This window comes from Mangifera indica, chromosome 20 (assembly GCF_011075055.1).
Source record: "Mangifera indica cultivar Alphonso chromosome 20, CATAS_Mindica_2.1, whole genome shotgun sequence".
Lineage (NCBI taxonomy): Eukaryota > Viridiplantae > Streptophyta > Magnoliopsida > Sapindales > Anacardiaceae > Mangifera > Mangifera indica.
Genome location: NC_058156.1, coordinates 80,536 through 99,909, shown reverse-complemented (window position 1 = coordinate 99,909; position 19,374 = coordinate 80,536). Strand labels below are relative to the sequence as shown.

Here is a 19,374-nt window from a genome sequence, read left to right as displayed (position 1 = left end):
TTCAAAAAAAGGCAAAAAACTATATTTCTTTAACGGTCACAAATTCTGCCAAATAAATTTTAGGTTTAACATTCAATCCTATAATAATTTTAATAAATTATATTAAATTGATAAAATTATGAAAATTTCTAGAACATAACTAGACATATTGATTTATATGAAAAAAATATTTAAATTGAAAATGATTAGAAAACCTATAAAAATAAATAAATTCTTTTATAAGCATAAACTTCATAAAAAATTTTAGGTTTATCATTTAAAAATTCTAGCTAATTCTATGAAATTTTTATAACTTATAAAATCATAAAATTTCATAAAATGGTTAATAGCTCTCTGTAATCCCTTAAATAATTTTTTTTTTAAGTACTATAAACCATCTATTTAGTATATAAGCAAATTACTAAAATTCCCAAGTCTTTTTTATAAAATGAATAGAATCAAATGTATATAAATTTTCTTTTGTTTTTTAGTTAATTTACAAACTAATATAAAACTATCATGAAACAAACAATTTATAATGTAAAATTGAATTGAATTCTAAAAAAAAAGCAACCCTAATCCTCAAATCATAAAACACCTATATATATATCCAAATAAATGAACATGTTGAGACATATCTTAATGCAATAAACTAATATCAATAATACTGTTTCACTATTTTAATCTCCTTCTCAACAATTCTTCTCTTCCTAAAACCAATACTCAAAATCTTCCTCTTTGTTTTGAAAGAAAAAAATTCTCTCTCTCCCTTTATTATTATTGATTTTTTTAAAGGCAAGTTTTAAAATAAAAATATCTCCTCTCTTTATGACAAATTTGATTCTTATCTTGTTTTTAACTAATAAAATATTTTTAAAATTTAAATTTACTTTATTCCCTAAAATTTAAACCTTATCCTATTTAAATAATAATAATAATAATTAAATAATGAATGTTATAACCTAGCATTAATATTTCAAAGTTATATGAATTTCTTCTAGAATTTTGAGAAGTATGAACATTTTTGCCTTCTTTTAAGGGCAACCCATGAGTTCAGTCAACACCAATACCAATCATAATGACTTTTTGACATAAGGAGTCCACTCAACCGAATTGTGGGTCACCAATAAAGACATGCAACTTTAACAAGCTTAGGATTCCTGGTGAAGAACCTAACATTCTTGGTTTTGAATGGTGACATTTTGGGAACACTTTCTATCGTTCAACCCCCATCAATTACTCATGCCCAACAACATTTACAATACATCTCAGCAGAAACTTGCAGGCATTAGAAGAATAATGTTCTGAATATACAAAATATAACAAGTCTTAACTTAAAACCTCCAAATCCTCCGCAGAATAACATTAAACTGCTGCTAGCTTCTGCAATATGTATCAGTAAGAAATTAGTCACACGCAGATGCAGTTTTAACTCATCCATCTGTTAAATGCAACAGCATGATTGATAGATATTTCAGATTTCTTCTAATTATTTTACCACATTCTCCAAGCTAAGAGAGCTCAGCCATGGGGAGAACTTTATGGGATGTCAATTTTATGGGAGTAGTTGCGTGTAAACTAGTTGAAAAAACAACCATATTTATGTAGTTTGACTAGTTGGGATGTCAATTTTGTGGGAGTAGTTGCATGTAAACTAGTTGAAAAAACAACCATATTTATGTAGTTTGACTAGTGGATTGTGCAGCCCACCAGTTTGAGAAACAAGGAATCTTGTTTTAACCTTTTTTCGTATATTTTCTTTGATTTACATGGATAACCAAGTTTCTTATTAAGTCAATAACAATTTCAACCACTCACTGAAGCATTTGCAATCAATCAGTGGACCTGAGGTCAGGGATGACGTTGGAAATTTTCCACCAAAGAACAATAATACTGCCACAATCAGACAAAAGAGTGATCAATGTGCATTTCCTAGCTGGAGGAAAGCAAGATAGATGTGAACGCGCGGTTCGGCAAGGCAGAGAATTCTTCTTGTAATTCTAAACCGTGTTGATTTTTTAATCCCCAAACGTGCTGATAGGAGCCAATGGTTAACATAAAGTTCGCATGAAAGGAGAGGAAGTAAGTGAGGGAGAAAACATGGAGAAGAATGAGAGAGAAAACATGGAGAAGACTGAGAATGGAGGGTTAGGAACAGAAAAGACTGAGATCAATGGAACTCTGGAGCTGGATATGAAAGCTGATAGTAACGATGAACCTGAAATTAACTATAGAGGATGGAAAGCCATGCCTTTCATCATAGGTGAAACAGTTGCATGCTTGTTTGTTTGCTTGTTTCATACTTCGTTTGGGTTCATTTTGAGTGACAAATTTCCATAAATTTGCAGGTAATGAAACGTTTGAAAAGCTGGGAGCCATTGGTACACTAGCCAATCTCTTGATCTATCTGACTTCTGTCTTCAACATGAAGAGCATAACAGCTGCTACAATTATCAATATCTTTAATGGCACCACAAACTTTGGTACTATGATTGGAGCTTTCCTTTGTGATACTTATTTCGGCCGCTACAAGACGTTGGGGTTCGCTACAGCTGCTTCTTTCTTGGTACTTATTTTGCTGTTTAGAGAATTTCATTACTGCATTTAATCAGGACCCACCAATGATAAACATGACATAATCTTAGGAATTTCGTTGAGCTTTGATCTGGTCTGTCTCTGTGAATTGAAATACTAACAGAAGTGACAGAGCCAGACAAAAATCCGAAATAGACCTGGTCAATAATTCAACAAAACCATAAAATATTTTAAATTTTGACATATGAATCATCTCTAACACCATCAGTATATAATCTGCTTCTTCTGCATGCAGCTCAACATTTTGTATTTTTTTTGGTAGGGGTTGCAAACAATTCAATTAACTGCGGCAATCCACAATCTGCATCCTCCTCACTGTGCGGCAGAGAGTGCGACATGCAAAGGGCCAACAGTAGGACAAATGGCATTTCTGTTGTGCGGGTTCGGTCTAATGATAATAGGTGCTGGTGGTGTTCGGCCATGTAACTTGGCATTTGGAGCGGATCAATTCAATCCTGAAACAGAGTCAGGAAAGCGAGGTGTCAATAGCTTTTTCAATTGGTACTGCTTCACCTACACTTTCGCCCAGATGGTATCCTTGACCCTCATAGTGTATGTGCAATCCAATGTGAGTTGGACTATCGGTTTAGCGATTCCAGCACTTCTTATGTTGATAGCATGTGCTGTCTTCTTCATGGGTTCAAAAATATATGTCAAAGTGAAAGCCACTGGTAGTCCATTTACTAGTGTAGCACAGGTTATCGCAGTTGCAATCAAGAAAAGGCGACTAAAACAGCCAGACCATCCTTGGCTCTCTCTCTTTAATTACGTTTCTCCTAGTTCTATCAACGCCAGGCTCCCTTATTCAGATCAATTCAGGTAACAAACATCTCATTTGGTAGTCTCATGAGAAATCTGATCACTGGAACTATTCAATTTAAACAACTAATATTTTGTTATCAGATTTCTAGACAAAGCAGCTATAGTGACTCCCGAAGACCACATAAACCCTGACGGATCGGCGGCAAATCCTTGGAAACTGTGCAGTATGCAGCAAGTGGAAGAAGTAAAATGCGTTTTGAGAGTGCTTCCAATATGGTCTGCAGCCCTTGTGTATCATGTTGCTATTGTTCAACAACAAACTTATGTAGTTTTCCAAGCCCAGCAAAGTGATAGACGTCTTGGAAACAGCAACTTTAAGATCCCAGCTGCAACTTATGTTGTCTTCTTCATGCTTGTCATGACTCTTTGGATACCTGTATATGACAGAATTTTAGTCCCGTGTCTCCGAAGACTCACCGGAAGAGAAGGCGGCATCACACTGCTTCAGAGAATGGGAATTGGGTTAGCTTTATCTGTAATTTCAATGTTAGTATCAGGCGTTGTTGAAGAGCACCGGAGGACAGTAGCTCTGACCAAGCCAACTCTAGGGATTCAACCAAGAAGAGGCGCCATTTCATCAATGTCAGGTATGTTGCTAGTTCCTCAGCTTGCAGTAGCTGGACTTGCAGAAGCATTTGCGGCCATTGGACAGACGGAATTCTATTACAAGCAATTCCCAGAGAACATGAGAAGCATTGCAGGGTCACTCTTCTATTGTGCTTTAGCAGGTTCAAGTTATTTGAGTGGTCTATTAATAGTTGTAATTCACAAAACAACAGAAGGATCTGCAACTGGTAATTGGTTAGCTGAAGATCTGAACAAGGGAAGGTTAGATTATTATTATTACGGGATTGCTGCTTTGGGGACTCTGAATTTTTGCTACTTTTTAGTATGCTCTAGGTGGTACAAGTACAAAGAGATTGTCTCCATTACCCTTGAAGACAATGGAGAGCAAAAGCAATCAGATAAAGCTTTAGTTTGATGTTTATGTTCATAGAAGATAGAATTCATGGAGATGTCACATGATTGTGGGCAGATATTAATATAGCTTTTAGGCTATGGAGGATGATAAATAAAATTATTACTTCTTAGTTTGCTAATTTTGAACATATGTATGATATATTTTACATTTTTCACTTTTTAGGAGACAAAGGTGGTTACTGATTCCAGATTCAGCTCGAGCTCGAATCCATGTTCAAACATTCCAGAAGCAAAAAATACTGAATCCAATATATTTCATGTCTCTAAGCACTTATTGCTCAATATCAACAGCAAAAGTAACTATCTAACCATAAAGAGTTTGTCCACCGAAATAGAAAAACCGGCCTTAAATTTTACTAATATAAACATCAAACGCCACATTGCTCTGATAGGCGATTTTTCAGAGCAGGGAGGAAGACATACAAAAAAGGCTTGTCACAGCACTTTAAAGTGCTCAAACGGAAATCATAGATGCCAAAACTAACACTGTCGACGGATAACTTGCAGCATGTGGATTACATGTCTTTAATGTCAGCAATGGAAATCTCTTAATAAATGACTACGTCAATAGATGATCTCGTTTAGACTGTGTAAGCTTGCTGAATAGTGTCAATGTCAAGATTCTTCAATCTCACCACTGATTCTACATGACCTTTCAGTGTATGAAGTTCCCTCAATCTGAAAGAAGCCACCAAAACAGAACAAATTAATTATTTTTTCTTTTTCAAGAGGATAGAAAAGCAGTAGATGGATAAACCAAAACAATCGGAGGCATAGAACGAAAACCAGAGCTAGTCAATATATTAAGAAGGAATGCATTAATATTTGTAAGGAATATTTGGTTTGGGTAATGTTTTATTATCAAAATAGAAAAATTCTCTTGAAGATAAATTACTTAGAAGATTACTGGATATAAATGATTACTATATTTGATAAAATTTGATAGGTATAAATAATTATTGTGTTTGATTAAAGATTATAAAAAATTATTAGTAAATTATTTTATATAAATGCTCTTGAATATAATTATTTTTAAATATTTTTTATATTATTTGTCATATTAATTAAAAATAAATTTATTTTTGTCTTAAAAAATTAATAAATAATAATATAATTATAATAAAATCAAGATTATCTTAGTGATATTTAAATATCTAATGTAAAAGTGGTAATCAGATTACCACCTATATTACCTATCACATCAGTATTGGTAATAGAAGATTACTGTAATATATTACTGACAAACCAAACAAGAGAATAAAAGATAGATTACCAAGGTAATCTTCAAAAACTGGAATCAAACGACCTCTTAAGATATATCAAGTAATATCCATTTAGAAGGAAGACTATAGGCAACTTATAGAAGGTTCACACAGCATGATTTAAAATAAAACACTCCTAAGATTGCAGCTCACCTGGCGATTTCAGCTCTCCTTTTAGCTTCTTCAGCCATCTGATTGAGTTCGTTGAAATGGGTCCGCTCGGTGAACATCTTGGAATCAGGTGCTTGCAACCCATGCAATGTCCTTTGTGCGTGTGCCCATTGAAGCTCACGTTGTTCCTTACCAAAATCCTTTTGCCTTGTAAAGGCAATCTACATCGAAAAAGAAATCGTTAAAAATACAATAAGACAAAATACAAGCTAGGCAAAAATTCTCAGCAAATCATGGGAATTCATACCCTCTGCTCAATAACAAGATCCCAAGCCCTCCCGCTCAGAGCATAGCGAATGATGAACTTGATAAAATCAAGTGAGATGTAGAAGATGATATTATAAAGCCAGATCACACCAGCCCACCCCCACCCAATCCCTTCAATTGCAGCAAAGCTCCAATTTGCATAGACAGCAATCAGAGTAGCAATCTGCCCATAATGAAAATTAATTGTTAAGTGTTTCTTAATCTACCAAACATATTTGTTTAAATTTGCAATTAAACAGAAAGGAGCAATTGGCTCACCAGCTGAGCAATCACAAAAGCTATTACAAGCAATAAGCCAGGTTGCTCAACAAAAGACCAACTTCGGGATCGTGTCACAAATATAAGGGCCTGACTGATGATGCTCACTTGCAGATACACAGCTGAGGCAAGCTTTCGGAAATCATCATTAGCTGTTTTCTCAAGGGTTGATACCCCAAATGTTCGCTGCCAAATAAAAAGGCAAATAAATCGTTTGAAAGTTCCATCGGAAGTCTACAAGGTTTCTCTATGAAGGAACCCCTCTTTCATTTGGCACCAAGATGGAAGTTTACTTCAACAAGATGAAAATCAAATGCTAGGGTGGACAATGCTTTCGAATGATATATAAGCAACTAGCTATATCATCCAAGTTCAGAACAAACTAAATCTTTAGGAATGGAATATCATCTTACTGGGAAGAAATCTGTTTTGTATGCTGCCCAAAAGAAAATAACAGTCATCAATGCCAGGTAACTACCAAGAACAATGCCAGTTGTAAAAATCTCAGCTAGCTTCCAGCTGTCTGGCAAAGGTGATGGTTTCACCCTATCCTTTGATATTGTCATAATCGTACCTGGAAGTCATCAAAAATTTTAACAGAATAAAGCAAAGAGCAACATTATCGACTAGCATAAAAAGAAAAATGAATTACAAACCCTTAACCAATTAGAAGGAAAAAAGGATCTCCCAAGGTGATCATCTTATGTTACAAGTACCGCAACTGAACATATCTTATTTCAGATTTACAAAATTTTTTAATATTTTACACATTCAATTAGAAATTTGAGGTGAGAACAAAACAAACCATCATTGAGGATAGCAATAATAAGCACCATAAATGGAGGAAAGTCAAACTTCCATATTAGTGCCAGAAGCATGAAGCCAAGCTGTTAACATAACAAACAAGCAAAATTAATCTTATCGACTAAAGCACCACAGAAAAAATGAATCAATATGATCTACAACATCCAAAAAGAAGAACATCTTACCACAATACGGATTGTAATGGAAACTGCATATATCTGGCAAGGGGAATAGATAAATGTAAGTAAACTGGTATAAAGTATAAGAGTGTAAGAATTAATGTCAATCTAGGCTCCAAGCCTATGCAGGACAACATGACATCACTGTGAATAACCTAGAGATCATAGGAAAAAAAATGTGTTCAACATAGAAACTTTAAGTTAAAGGAAAGGAAACTGCACTACATTCAGAATCAGTACTTACTGTGTAATTTTTCATACGTTGAAAGATAGCTCGACTCGTCAAGACAGCACTGATGATGACACTAAGGCCAGGTTCGGTAAGGACGATATCAGAAGCACTACGAGCTGCATCAGTAGCATCCGCAACAGCTATCCCAATGTCAGCCTTCTTAAGAGCAGGAGCATCATTGACTCCATCACCAGTCATACCGCATATATGTTTCCTAGCTTGCAAACGTTTTACTATCTCATATTTGTGTTCTGAACCAATAAACATATTTAAGTCAATAATGTAACCAAGGACAATTGAAAACTAGGCTCTAAGCACTCAAGTATACATTTTAAATCAGGCATACATCAAATGTAAACAAATAGCATGAAAATAAATTGAGCTAAATAAAACTATTTTCTATTTTGGGAAAAAGAAAGTACCAGGGAAAACACCAGCAAAGCCGTCAGCTTTTTCTATCAACTCATCAATTGGTAAAGCAGCAATAGACTCATCCTTGTCCTGTCCTAGCAAAGCAGATGAAGGATACATGTTTGTTCCCATTCCCAATCGTCGTCCAGTTTCCTTCCCAATTGCCAGTTGATCTCCTGAAAATACTCACAGATTTAAACAAAACATGCTAGTTCATAGAGATAATATTTACTATATCAAGCAAAATATGAGAATTTGATTCAACATTATTAATGCAACTATCAAAGATGTTAGGACAAAATCACAGCCCTTAGATACTATATATCTACCTAATTTTCTAAGATGAATTTGCAAAAAAACTAAAACTCCAAGAAGAAATGCAACAATAGAATCAACTAGTCATTCCAAATACTAACAGCTATACCAAAACCTAATGACCTTTTTTATGCAGTATTCGCACAATTAATTCAGAGAATAGATTCATCATTCTGTAAAAGCAACAAAAGTATGCTGTTGAAGAACATGAAGAATTCCACTCAATTTTTATAACAAGTTAAATGATATCCACTGAACTTAAAATTTAGTAATTTTTCAAAACATGCATCAAGTTATTGCTCAATTCTGGTTTCACCAGGCAGTAGTATGGTAGTCCAACAATATCATTCCACAAGTAAAACATGACTTCGAATTGCTAAATGGAAACCACCTGTAATCATTTTAACATTTACTCCAAGATTCAAAGCCCTCCTGATGGTCTCTGCACTATCATGCCTAGGTGGATCAAAGAGAGGCATCAAACCAATAAATTGCCATGGCCCTCCAGGACTTTCTTTTCTTCCATCAGGAACTTCCTAGATAATGAAGGAAATTAAAAATTAGTAATAATGACATGAAAGATAAAATAGAGTACCAACAAAACATAAATTTTAAACAGGATTATAAAAGAAAAAAAATTCCAATCACCTGGTAGGCCACAGCAAGAGATCTTAGGCCTCGCTCTGCAAATTTATCAATAACAGCATGAACTCTTCGCTCGATGTCTGACTTGTTGTGTACAAGATGTAGAATCTTAAAAATAAAATTGCAGCCAGGAATCAGGATAAAAATTTGAAAAAGGAAAAAAAAAAAAACAGGGCAACTATACAAATAAGAATGTGGGGACAAGTTACCTGCTCTGGTGCCCCTTTGCTAACTCTATGCATTCTACCTTCACTGTCAAGGTAAGTTAAAGCAGTGCGCTTATCAGTTGGATTAAAAGGAAGGAAATGTACCTCTTGAATGCCAGCACGGGCCTTTTGTAGAAAAAAAGGAAACAGAATACCATCTTAAGTTCACATTCAAATTACTTCATTAAGAGGAAAAAATGCCAGGGCATCAACACGTTACCTCTTTTGGATCAGCCAGCATCCCAACTATAGCAGAATCTATTGCATCTTGGTTCTCAGTCCTAGAGGCCTGTGCAGCCATGAGCACAACAGTATCAGCATCTACTCCTTTTGCAAAAACCTGAGAATTGAGATTCCGACATGCACTAAGAAATTATAATCCATAAGCATTAAAAAAAAAGCCCAGCAACACAACTGCCCCCAACCTCAATAAGATTTTTGTCAACAGTTAATTTATTCAGCGTCAATGTTCCAGTTTTATCACTGCAAAGCACATCCATGCCCGCCATCTCTTCAATTGCAGTCATTCTCTTTGTGATAGCTCCCTGCAAATATCATTAACACAAGCCATCACTAAATCAAAATCCATACAAACAGAATCAAATAAAACGTCTCTAGGAATCAAGCTAACCTGCTGAGATAACCTGTGAGAACCAATAGCCATTGTGACAGACAGAACTGTTGGCATAGCAATTGGAATTCCACCGATTAAAAGCACAAGAAGATTGTCAATTCCAGGACGATATTTCCTGTCTTGGATTGGGTACATAACAATGATCTCTATTATCATTCCAACAGCAATTGAGCAAATGCAGAAATTCCCTATCGCAGTCAAGACCTGCATATCACGTGATGTGAAACACAGAAAATGAATGATTAAAAACAAAGGCATAGTAAGTTATGAATACAGATGCTATTTATTCATCTCCCTGCCTTCTGGAAGTGGCCAACTTGGTTAGTGGTATCAACAAGGTGAGCAGCCTTCCCAAAGAAGGTATGGACACCAGTGGCTATGACCACAGCTTCAATCTCTCCCTGCTTGCAAGTAGAACCTGAGTATACACCATCCCCAGGGCCTTTTGTTACAGGAAGAGACTCACCAGTAAGCGCAGACTGCCAAGCCAAAAAAATAAAAACGAAAAGATTAACAAGAAGAATAAACCAATTAACATAATTATAGTCTGTAACACAATAGTTACTGACAACCTACCTGATCAATTTTTAAAGGATCACCCTCAAGAAGACGAGCATCAGCTGGAATAATATCTCCTAGTTTGATACTAATTATGTCACCAGGGACTAAAACAGCAGCATCTTGCTCACTCCACCTTCCATCTCGAAGAACCTATTTAACAAATTTAATTGAATAATCAAACAATAATACTGAGCCAAACATGTATGTCCACTACTCATATATAAATAGGGTCACTTGTCAAGGTTTAAACACGTCTATCAATTAAGCTTAAGGATCATTGATATGTTCATTGTTGCTAGAACCTTGTACCTTCGCTTTTGGAGCAAGACGAGCCATTAGAGCAGCAGCAGCATTACCAGCGTTGTTTTCCTCTATAAAACTAATGGTTGAGTTAATTATAAGAAGTGTGATGATACCAACAAAGTCTTGCCAATCTGGAGGCTTTCCCTGCAAAAGTAAAATAGAAGGATACAATTCACTGAAATGTCGAAGAAGACACAACTATTCGGAGAAAATAAAACGCAAGATAACTCAGTAAACATAAACAATCACTTACTCCTCCATTTGCAAGAGCAATAGCCATGATAGCAGCAGCTTCCATAACCCACGAGAGAGGATTCCACATGAACCCCAAGAACTTCAAGACTTTGCTCTCCTACAAAACACCAAGCAGAAATGAACATAATGAGTAATAAGAACCTTTTTTTCTTCACAGCAAAATTAACATAGAAGAAAAAAAACTATTACCTTTTTCTCTTCAAGCTTATTGTAACCAAAAATGGTCAGTCTCTCCTCAGCTGCCTTGCTACAGAGACCTTCTCTGCTACATCTCAGATTCTCGAAAACTTCCTCAATGGGTATGTTTTCCTGCACTCAACCAAAAAAGCTTAAAACTTTAACACCAGAAACACCAATAAAAAAAGTTTAAAAAAAAGCTACAAAGTAATTCAGATCTATTACCAAATCCACAGTTTCCTTCAAGACTGCCTCCAAAACTTCACCTTTTTCCCCCATCAAGCTCAAATTCTCAGCTTCTTGTCACTACAAGCCAACCACAGACCAAAACACAATAACCAACTACCATCAAAGAGCCACCTACAACGCTTAAAAGTTAAAACTTAACAAATGAGAAGAATTTAAGGTTTACCCAGTTACAAAGTTTGTATTTTAAAAATAGATTAGGCTTCTAAAACCAAATTTGTGAGAAAAGGAACCGCCAGGAGTAGTGGCAGTATGACGGTAGTAATAACAGTCCACTGTCTTTTTCTTCTGACCATCTTCCGAAACCTTATGTTTATATATATGCACACACGTTACCAACCTTTTGAAATACTTAATTTTCATGTACCCATTGGTAATTTAATAATAATAAAAAATAAACAAATGGATAAGACCAGTATTTTCAACTTTGTTTACAAATTTATACAAGAAATAGAAATATGAAATTGAAAGAAGAGATCATGAGGTTACCAGTGAATCTCAGAATTAAATTTTGGGTACTTGAGTTTCTATCATGAAAGGAAACACATTTTGGAAATTATTTATTTATTATATATTCATTAGACCGAGGTCAAAATTTAAGTTTCATTAAACTGAAGGTCGAGTGAAGCTTGAATTTTCAATTACTAATTTAGTGAACTTGTGATCTTATGACTCAATTTAAATATAATAATAATATAATTCTAAAAGTTTAAAATTTTGTATTTTTTTTACATTCTTAAAATCTTATAATATAATTTTGATTGCAAAGGTAATTTATAATATATAATTTATTATATTTAACCATTATTTTAAAGTAAAATTCAAATCATGGTTTCAACCGTCGAACCTGAGCCTTAAGTGAAATCTACACAACTAAACAATACATGATTTGTCTCATCTTGTATACACTCTTTATATATATTTTTATTAAATGAAAAAATCACTTTCAAACTTTACCCTTATACGACACATAAATTTCTCATGGGTTGGAGTTATTTACCTATAAAAAAAACTAACTAAATAGCAATTCATTTTCCTCTAATCTTGTATATAAATAATAATATATCTTTATATAATTATACAGTTTTAAATTAAACATAAAATAAAGAGATATTAATTAAAATAGGTAAAAAAATTTTTACGTAAACGTTTTTAGGCAAACGCATAGTAATTTTACTTTTATAAGCAAATTTTTTTACAACTTCAAAAATACCCTCTGGTTTATTACATCATTTTCAATCATTCTGTGTGTGGAATGTCAAGGATCGTACAGAATGCGTGAGTGCGTGTAAAGTGTATGGGTGCGTGAGAAGTGCGAGAGTGCGCGAAGTGCGTGCAGAGTGTGCGCACCCTCGCACTGCACGCACTCTGTTTTGTTTTATAGATATATAAAATTACATAATATAATATAATATTTAAAAAATATAATAAATATATATAATAATATAATATATATTATATTAAATATTATAATATTTAATATATATATATATATATTTATTGTATTATTTAAATATTATATTTTATATATATATATATATATATATATATATATATATATATATATATAAAAGAAAGAGTGTGCGCACTGCACGCACCCTCGCACTCGCGCACTCTACACGCATTTATACGCACCGCACGCACCCTGTATGACAACTACATGGCTGGGAGGGTATTTTTGAAATTACATATAAATTTACTTATAAAAGTAAAATGACTGTAGGTTTGCCTAAAAGGTTTAAGCGGATAAAATTTTATCTATTTTAATTAATATCCCACAAAAGAATATCTAATTACATAATAATATATTATTATTTGTATATAAAATTATATATATTATTTGTATTAAATAGTTTTATTAAATACAAAATATAAAAGTTTTGTTCTTTCTTTTCTTTTCTTCAAATTAAAGGTATAATCAGTAGTATCAAATCACCTTATTTTACACTTTAATCTTCCTCTTTTTTTTGTCGTTGATTTACTTGGAATGAACACAAAGGATTCCCACTTTCCTTTTCAATTTTAATGCCTTTTTATTATTATTATCCTTTTATTTTTATAAAGCTTTATTGAAGATTGAGTTACTTTGTAGGATTTTGTGTTAGGAGGAACTCAACCAACTATTCAAACAAAAAAGCTAAAAATAGATGTGATTTTATTGATTAAAGGAGATTTACATTGATAGACCAATAATTCAAAGAATCGGGACTTCCCAATTCTAATCATTTGAAACGTTGAAGACCTCCTTAATCAATTCTAAAGTTTCCCATAGCCAAGACCTGCTGAAACCTTAATTGTTTTCTTCCTTTCTTTTGACAACCCTAACTCTGAGGTTTCTCACAGCCCTAATTTTTTTCATCATTCACTTTTGATACGTTGCTTTGCTACCCATTTTAAGCTAATTTCCCAACCCACAACGATTGGGTAGATAGAGCTTATAGTTCTATAACAAATTAAATTCCCAAAATATCTCACCACCAAATCTTTTCATGTGGCTCACAATTAAAGCAATTAAAGAAGATTATATAAATACACTTCATCACATGCCAAACTCAATTGTATTTACCTGCACAAATGTGAACAATAATTGAAATTCATGTTGCTTGATTGTTTTATTGGGATGATGAACAGAGTTTGCATTGCAGAGCCGGAAATTTTGCAGACTCAGTCAGCATACTGTCATTCTCTTACTAAACATGGTCCACTTAAATTAACTCAATTTAATGCCATCCAACGGCTCCACATGTTATGCTTATATTTTTATCAAATTTCAATGATATAATTTCATTTTTTTCAATTGAAATTATATACTCCTTACCACATGAATATATTTTGTTCAATACTATCTAGGATTCTGTATTCTCAACCACATGAAATGAAAATATACAACTGCTTTTTTTGGTGTTTGTGTCATCTGAGTAAGCAGTCAACGTAAAAAGCATAAAAGAAAAGAATTGGGTTTTGATTGATAGAAAAAGCAAGTGGATTCTGATACAAACAACTTACTATTATTATGCTTTAAAGAAAAAGAAAAAATGTTAAAAGTAGATAGATGTTCTGAAAAGCAAGGCATGCAAAATATTCAGAAATCTTAAATCTGATTTCACAAAGAAAGATTAGTTTTAATCTTGCATTTGTGTTTTTAATAGGGATAGATTCAACTTTCTATTAAGTAATGAATATTAACTTCCGTGAAGATAAACAATGATGTTGAAGAAAAAGAAGTATAACATGGTAAGATAATAAAGTTTTCATTAGTATAACATAAATTTCATTGGTGTCTTGGGAATGCTCATTGCTTTCCTAATGAAAAGCACTCACTTTCTTAAACAGCACTCAACTTTCATTGGCCAATTCTCATCTGTTTCTACTACAGGAATGACATGATAAGATATATAAAATAAAAGAGGAGGAATGGAATTCAAAGACAAAAGAAAAAAGCTTTTTTAAAGACACCTACCTTGTAGTGGTTGTGTGCATGTGCAAATTTCTCTGTCTGTTTTATCAGAGGACAAAGAATCCAATAATATTATTTTCAGATGTTTGTGACTCCTATTATTATTCATGCACAACCCAACGCCTAAATGGGAATAATAATGGTACTTGCTAATTAATTGATTTTTAACTTCAAACTTTCCCTTTTGTCCTTTATATTTAACTGTCCCTTTGTTTTCATAATCACAACCCAAAGAAAAAAAATAAAAAACAGCAGAAAGTGGTCAGTGAATGGACTATCAGCATTTTTGTTGATCCCAATAATATAATTAGATTTAATAGTTTATGTTAGACTTTTGCTGCGTGCTCCTTTATTATTAGTTGAAGTTTTCAACCGTGTGATTAGATTGATTGATATTCTATAATTTGACAAGCTTACCCAACTTGCTTTACTGGCCTATACAACATCCACTTAGAAAAGCCAATAATTTAGTTTCATATGAACCCATTAACAAGTACTTTGAAAATAAGCATTTAAAACTAAAAATAATGATAATGTCTTCAATATGAATTCCTTGACCAATATTTCCACCTAAAATGTTACTATTACTAACCAACCTTGGGTAATTGACAATCTCTCCAATGATGGTTTCTTCTCTTTCTGGGTAATTCTCATAGCAGTTTGATATAGTAGCTTCCACCTCAAAGTACTGTACCACTTTCCCAACTGATTTGGGCTTCAAGAGCTGGAGACAGAATACAGATACAGAAATCCATCATTTTCTAGCCACTACCGCTAAGAAGAGTTTGTACCCACCTATTTTTTCTGCATCTGACCATTGTAATCACTTCAAATGCTTTAAGACAGATTAAGAGAAGTAGCCCTTGGATATAATCTTTGAAAAAAAAAGCCAACAAATTACAGTCTTTCCTAGTTCTATAATATATCAGCATTGAAATCAAAGGTAAAATATTGCAAGGAAATATTGACAGAAGCTTGGGTAGAATTTACCAACCTATTCCTTCCAGTTTGACTGAAGCCCAGCTCTTAGCTACACCATTCCACCACCTAAACCTGCCTGAGCATTCACATTCTATGACAGCATAAATAATTTTTTACATCTAGGATCGAGACACGTCTCCAGAGCCAATTTAGTGGTCCATTATAAATTGACTAATTACTATGAAACTCCTCCCAGAATCCTTCTTAGCTCAGATTTCTGTTCTGATGTGAGCCCTGAAGGATGCTTTACACTTATCTGGATTCTCAAATTACCCTTCTTCCCAGGTTCTTTAGAAATTGACATTCCTTCATTGGGGACAGCCACTTCAGCACCAGGTTTGATGATATCTGTCAGAGGGATCGTAAGATTCCTTCCATCCGGGGTAGTCAGATCAAGGGTTTTACCTGTGAGAGCCTCCAGCAGTGTTATCTCCTGGTTTACTACCAAGTCATTACCATCCCTTTTGTAAAGGGCATGTGGCTTCTCATCCAACACAAAAAAAAGAAAGATCTGCTGGATTAAGACCAGCCTCCTGGTTACCCTTCTCTTCGAATGTTATCTTTGTTCCCTTCTTCCAACCAGGTTTGATCTCAATGGTTAATATCACCTCAATAGTCCTTAGATTACCGCCAAAAACGTTGTTCACATAAGAAAAGCATAAATAAGCATAGAACCAATGCAACATAAACAAATTAAGTGGATCTCAAGAGAAAACATTCATATTAAAAGCCATCCGTTGCTCTGCATATTTTGAACTAAGAAAGAGAGAGAACCTTTTGTTACAATCTACTCTGCAGTATTTAACATGAACTTTACAATCTTTAAAATCATCTATAAGAGTATCTTCAATATTTAACAGCATAAACCAGGAAAACAGATTCTCCTCTCCTAATCAAATGCAAGAAATTGCAGAAACAAATGTACAATGAAAACTTGAGCTTCAAGAGAAGCAAAAATGGAAGGAAGTTCTTAATCCCACTCATTTTCGCCTAAACATCAAATTCACTGGGATCGAACATTTAGCTACTTTTTCCACCAAGGAAAGAATTAAACAACAACTATAATCACAGCTGGAAATCACACTAAAAAGTAAATAAACAGTCATGAAAAACTCATTTTATTTACATTAAACAATAGTAAGTTTGCTTGTGGAACAAAATCCTACATGCATCCTACCAAGAAGGAAACGGGAACAACCAAAATCCTTAAAGGTAAGAGATTCTTAAACATAATAAATTCTGTACCTTCTAGTCACCTCTTTCACTGTTTAATCAACATTGCCTCTTCCAAATACAGTTGAAAAATCCCATCCTGATCCATAGGCAAACGTTTACTAACCTATACATAATACTTCATTGAATAAATCAATATTAAGAGTAAATTCAGTCCGGTGAATTTCACTGACATTAACATCAGAAGCATCTACGCTTCAGACTGCAACATATTTGAAAAATCGTTCTCAAAATATGCATTGACTACTAACACAAACACTACAAAAGTCTAATGTTGAACAAAACTTGCAGCGAGACAAAGTGGTGTTAATTGCATGGATCATCAGAGAAAGTGTGCTACTTGTTGTTTAACTTCTTCCTAAATTACTATATCCTATACTGCTCACAATTAGTAACACCTTTAGAGCTTGGACTGAAACACATTACAGAAACATTAACAGAATAGCTGATATTTATTATTCTTGACTCATTTACTCATCTTTTCTCTATCTTGCGTTCCCCTTCAACTTTACTTGATTACTTTCACACCCAAGGGCCAAGAGATAATCTACTACCATCAACAAAGATCCATTAAACTTTATCCAAGGAAGTGACTTTCATTTACATCTTTGGTAAATCTCAAGAAGATATCTCCCTCACATCCACTACTATGAAATATTAGCACTTTCACAAAATTATTCAACATATCAAATATTTTATTGCTCCTCATTTTGCTCTTCAAGTCTGTTGGTTTGTTTAGTTGATCTTTTTTTTTTTTTTGGGTTTTAAGTAGAAAAGAAAACCGAGACCAGTTTTTTTGTTTTAGAATGAACACTGAGACATACAGATAATTGTGGTAGTAGGACAAGGAAACCTAGCACTGCACTATTGAAACCCTTAATTCATATGAACAATTTGATGTTATCTTCATCTGTGCTAAAAAAGTGGGTGAGACAATTTACATTAATGCTATATGCTGACAGTTTTTTTATCAGCAAAATTAATGATTGACTATGTCTCGCATAAAAGAATAAGATACAGTCATGATTATTTTGTACTAACGTACCACTACAAAAGGTGAACTCAAGATATATAATGATACAGCAAAAGAAATATGAGTCAAACAAAAACTATTTACATTGTATGGAGGATGACGAAATTGAATCAAACTACAAATAATTATACAAGTAAATGAGAACGGCTTGAAGCTAACCATAAATAAACAATTCATAGATCCTAAGAGCATAACTTTTCAATATCTTCTGCAGTAGCAATTAGAAGTCAACAAAAAACTAACTTCAGTTGCATGATCAGGCAAGATTTCCAATTTGAAACATTCTAAGCATTTGTCGAGTGTACATAAAATTACAATAAGCAACATCTGAAACATTATCACATTAATAAAAAAAAAAAATGACAGGAAAGGAAAGAGAACATACCCAAAAGCATCATAAACATTCCTGAAAATTCGCATCTTCTTTTTAGCTCTTTTATAAATATCCTCCAAGCTACAGGGAAAAACATTCTCAACAGGCAAAGCAATTTTAGATCCAGAGAACTCCTCAAAGATGTCCTCCGTTATTACGAACTCTCTCAGATCCAAAGAACTCCTCAAAGATGTCCTTTGCATTTCTGGGATTGAATTGGAACGTCGGATTGGGGTGCTGGCGTTGAAAAAAATGCTGCCTCTGTCCACGAGTCGACGTGGAGGCAGAACTATAAGTTTGTGAGACCTGTCCTGATTTCAAAGCCTCCTCTCCGTACAAATCGTAGACCTGTCGTTTCTGTGGATCGCTTAAAACATCAAAGGCTTCGGAGATTTGCTTGAATTTGGCTTCGGCTTCAGGTCTTCTAGAAATTGGGTTCCTGTCAGGGTGCCACATAACTGCTAATCTCTTGTAGGCCTATTTGAGGTCGTCGTCAGTGGCGTTGCGATTGAGTTTTAGTATGTTGTAATAATCCATGCCCATTTCTTCCAGAAAAATACTCTCTTTGGTTTAAGTGGTAGCCGGAGAAAGAAAATGAGGCGGGAATTATAATGGTTGGATGCGTAACGGAAAAGAAAAATGATCTGACGGTTATAAAAAATGGAAATTAAATTAATTATCCAAAAATTAAGTTTTAAAAGGTTTGAGCAGAAATATCCAGGAAAATTAATTAAATTATCTAAAAATTAGAGGGTAAAAAAAACGAAATTGCCTAACTTTTTTAATTTTAAACCAAAATGTCCTATTTTACTGTAAATGCAAAAATACCCTTCATGTCAAAATCGAAGAAAACAACGAAAATTCCTTCTTTGCCACACAAAAGCGCGTGGCTCATGTGCCGAATACGTAGACTTTCTCTAGCAAATTTGGCAAGCTTTCTAGTGACGAAAATGGATAAAATGATTAATAAAACAATCTTTGTCATATTTTTATA

General features: G+C 33.8%; 2 protein-coding genes and 1 pseudogene across 3 annotated transcripts; 1 reads left to right on the top strand and 2 right to left on the bottom strand.

The window, feature by feature from the left end:
* Positions 1-1,919: 1,919 nt before the first annotated feature.
* On the top strand, positions 1,920-4,496 carry LOC123204029 (protein NRT1/ PTR FAMILY 2.9-like). The gene is made up of 4 exons (XM_044620559.1): positions 1,920-2,242; positions 2,328-2,545; positions 2,837-3,393; positions 3,478-4,496. The coding sequence occupies exons 1-4, from the start codon at positions 2,047-2,049 to the stop codon at positions 4,376-4,378; spliced, it is 1,872 nt and encodes a 623-aa protein (XP_044476494.1). The 5' UTR covers positions 1,920-2,046; the 3' UTR covers positions 4,379-4,496.
* A 109-nt stretch (positions 4,497-4,605) lies between these two features.
* LOC123204027 (ATPase 11, plasma membrane-type-like) lies at positions 4,606-11,626 on the bottom strand. 2 transcript variants are annotated; one of them, XM_044620557.1, is made up of 22 exons: positions 11,470-11,626; positions 11,283-11,363; positions 11,070-11,189; positions 10,879-10,977; positions 10,632-10,769; positions 10,338-10,472; positions 10,061-10,240; positions 9,759-9,965; positions 9,553-9,672; positions 9,348-9,467; positions 9,131-9,253; positions 8,925-9,029; positions 8,668-8,812; positions 7,973-8,137; positions 7,563-7,801; positions 7,325-7,357; positions 7,141-7,222; positions 6,749-6,909; positions 6,336-6,521; positions 6,058-6,240; positions 5,793-5,971; positions 4,606-5,055 (listed from the first exon to the last, which is right to left on the bottom strand). In XM_044620557.1, the coding sequence occupies exons 2-22, from the start codon at positions 11,334-11,336 to the stop codon at positions 4,959-4,961; spliced, it is 2,871 nt and encodes a 956-aa protein (XP_044476492.1). In that variant the 5' UTR covers positions 11,337-11,363; positions 11,470-11,626; the 3' UTR covers positions 4,606-4,958. The 2 variants fall into 2 exon arrangements, with proteins under 2 accessions (XP_044476492.1, XP_044476493.1); XM_044620558.1 differs by having other exon boundaries at positions 9,348-9,416.
* Positions 11,627-15,528: 3,902 nt separating this feature from the next.
* On the bottom strand, positions 15,529-19,013 carry LOC123204214 (annotated as a pseudogene).
* Positions 19,014-19,374: the final 361 nt, after the last annotated feature.

Excerpts from the sequence above, each read along its gene's own strand:
- LOC123204029 (XM_044620559.1), top strand. The coding sequence starts at position 2,047 with ATGAAAGGAGAGGAAGTAAGTGAGGGAGAAAACATGGAGAAGAATGAG. Across the intron at positions 2,243-2,327 it reads AGCCATGCCTTTCATCATAG|GTAATGAAACGTTTGAAAAG; the intron begins GTGAAACAGTTG and ends ATAAATTTGCAG. Across the intron at positions 3,394-3,477 it reads CCTTATTCAGATCAATTCAG|ATTTCTAGACAAAGCAGCTA; the intron begins GTAACAAACATC and ends TTTTGTTATCAG.
- LOC123204027 (XM_044620557.1), bottom strand. The coding sequence starts at position 11,336 with ATGGGGGAAAAAGGTGAAGTTTTGGAGGCAGTCTTGAAGGAAACTGTG. Across the intron at positions 9,966-10,060 it reads AAGTTGGCCACTTCCAGAAG|GTCTTGACTGCGATAGGGAA; the intron begins GCAGGGAGATGA and ends CGTGATATGCAG. Across the intron at positions 9,030-9,130 it reads GCAAAGGGGCACCAGAGCAG|ATTCTACATCTTGTACACAA; the intron begins GTAACTTGTCCC and ends TTTATTTTTAAG.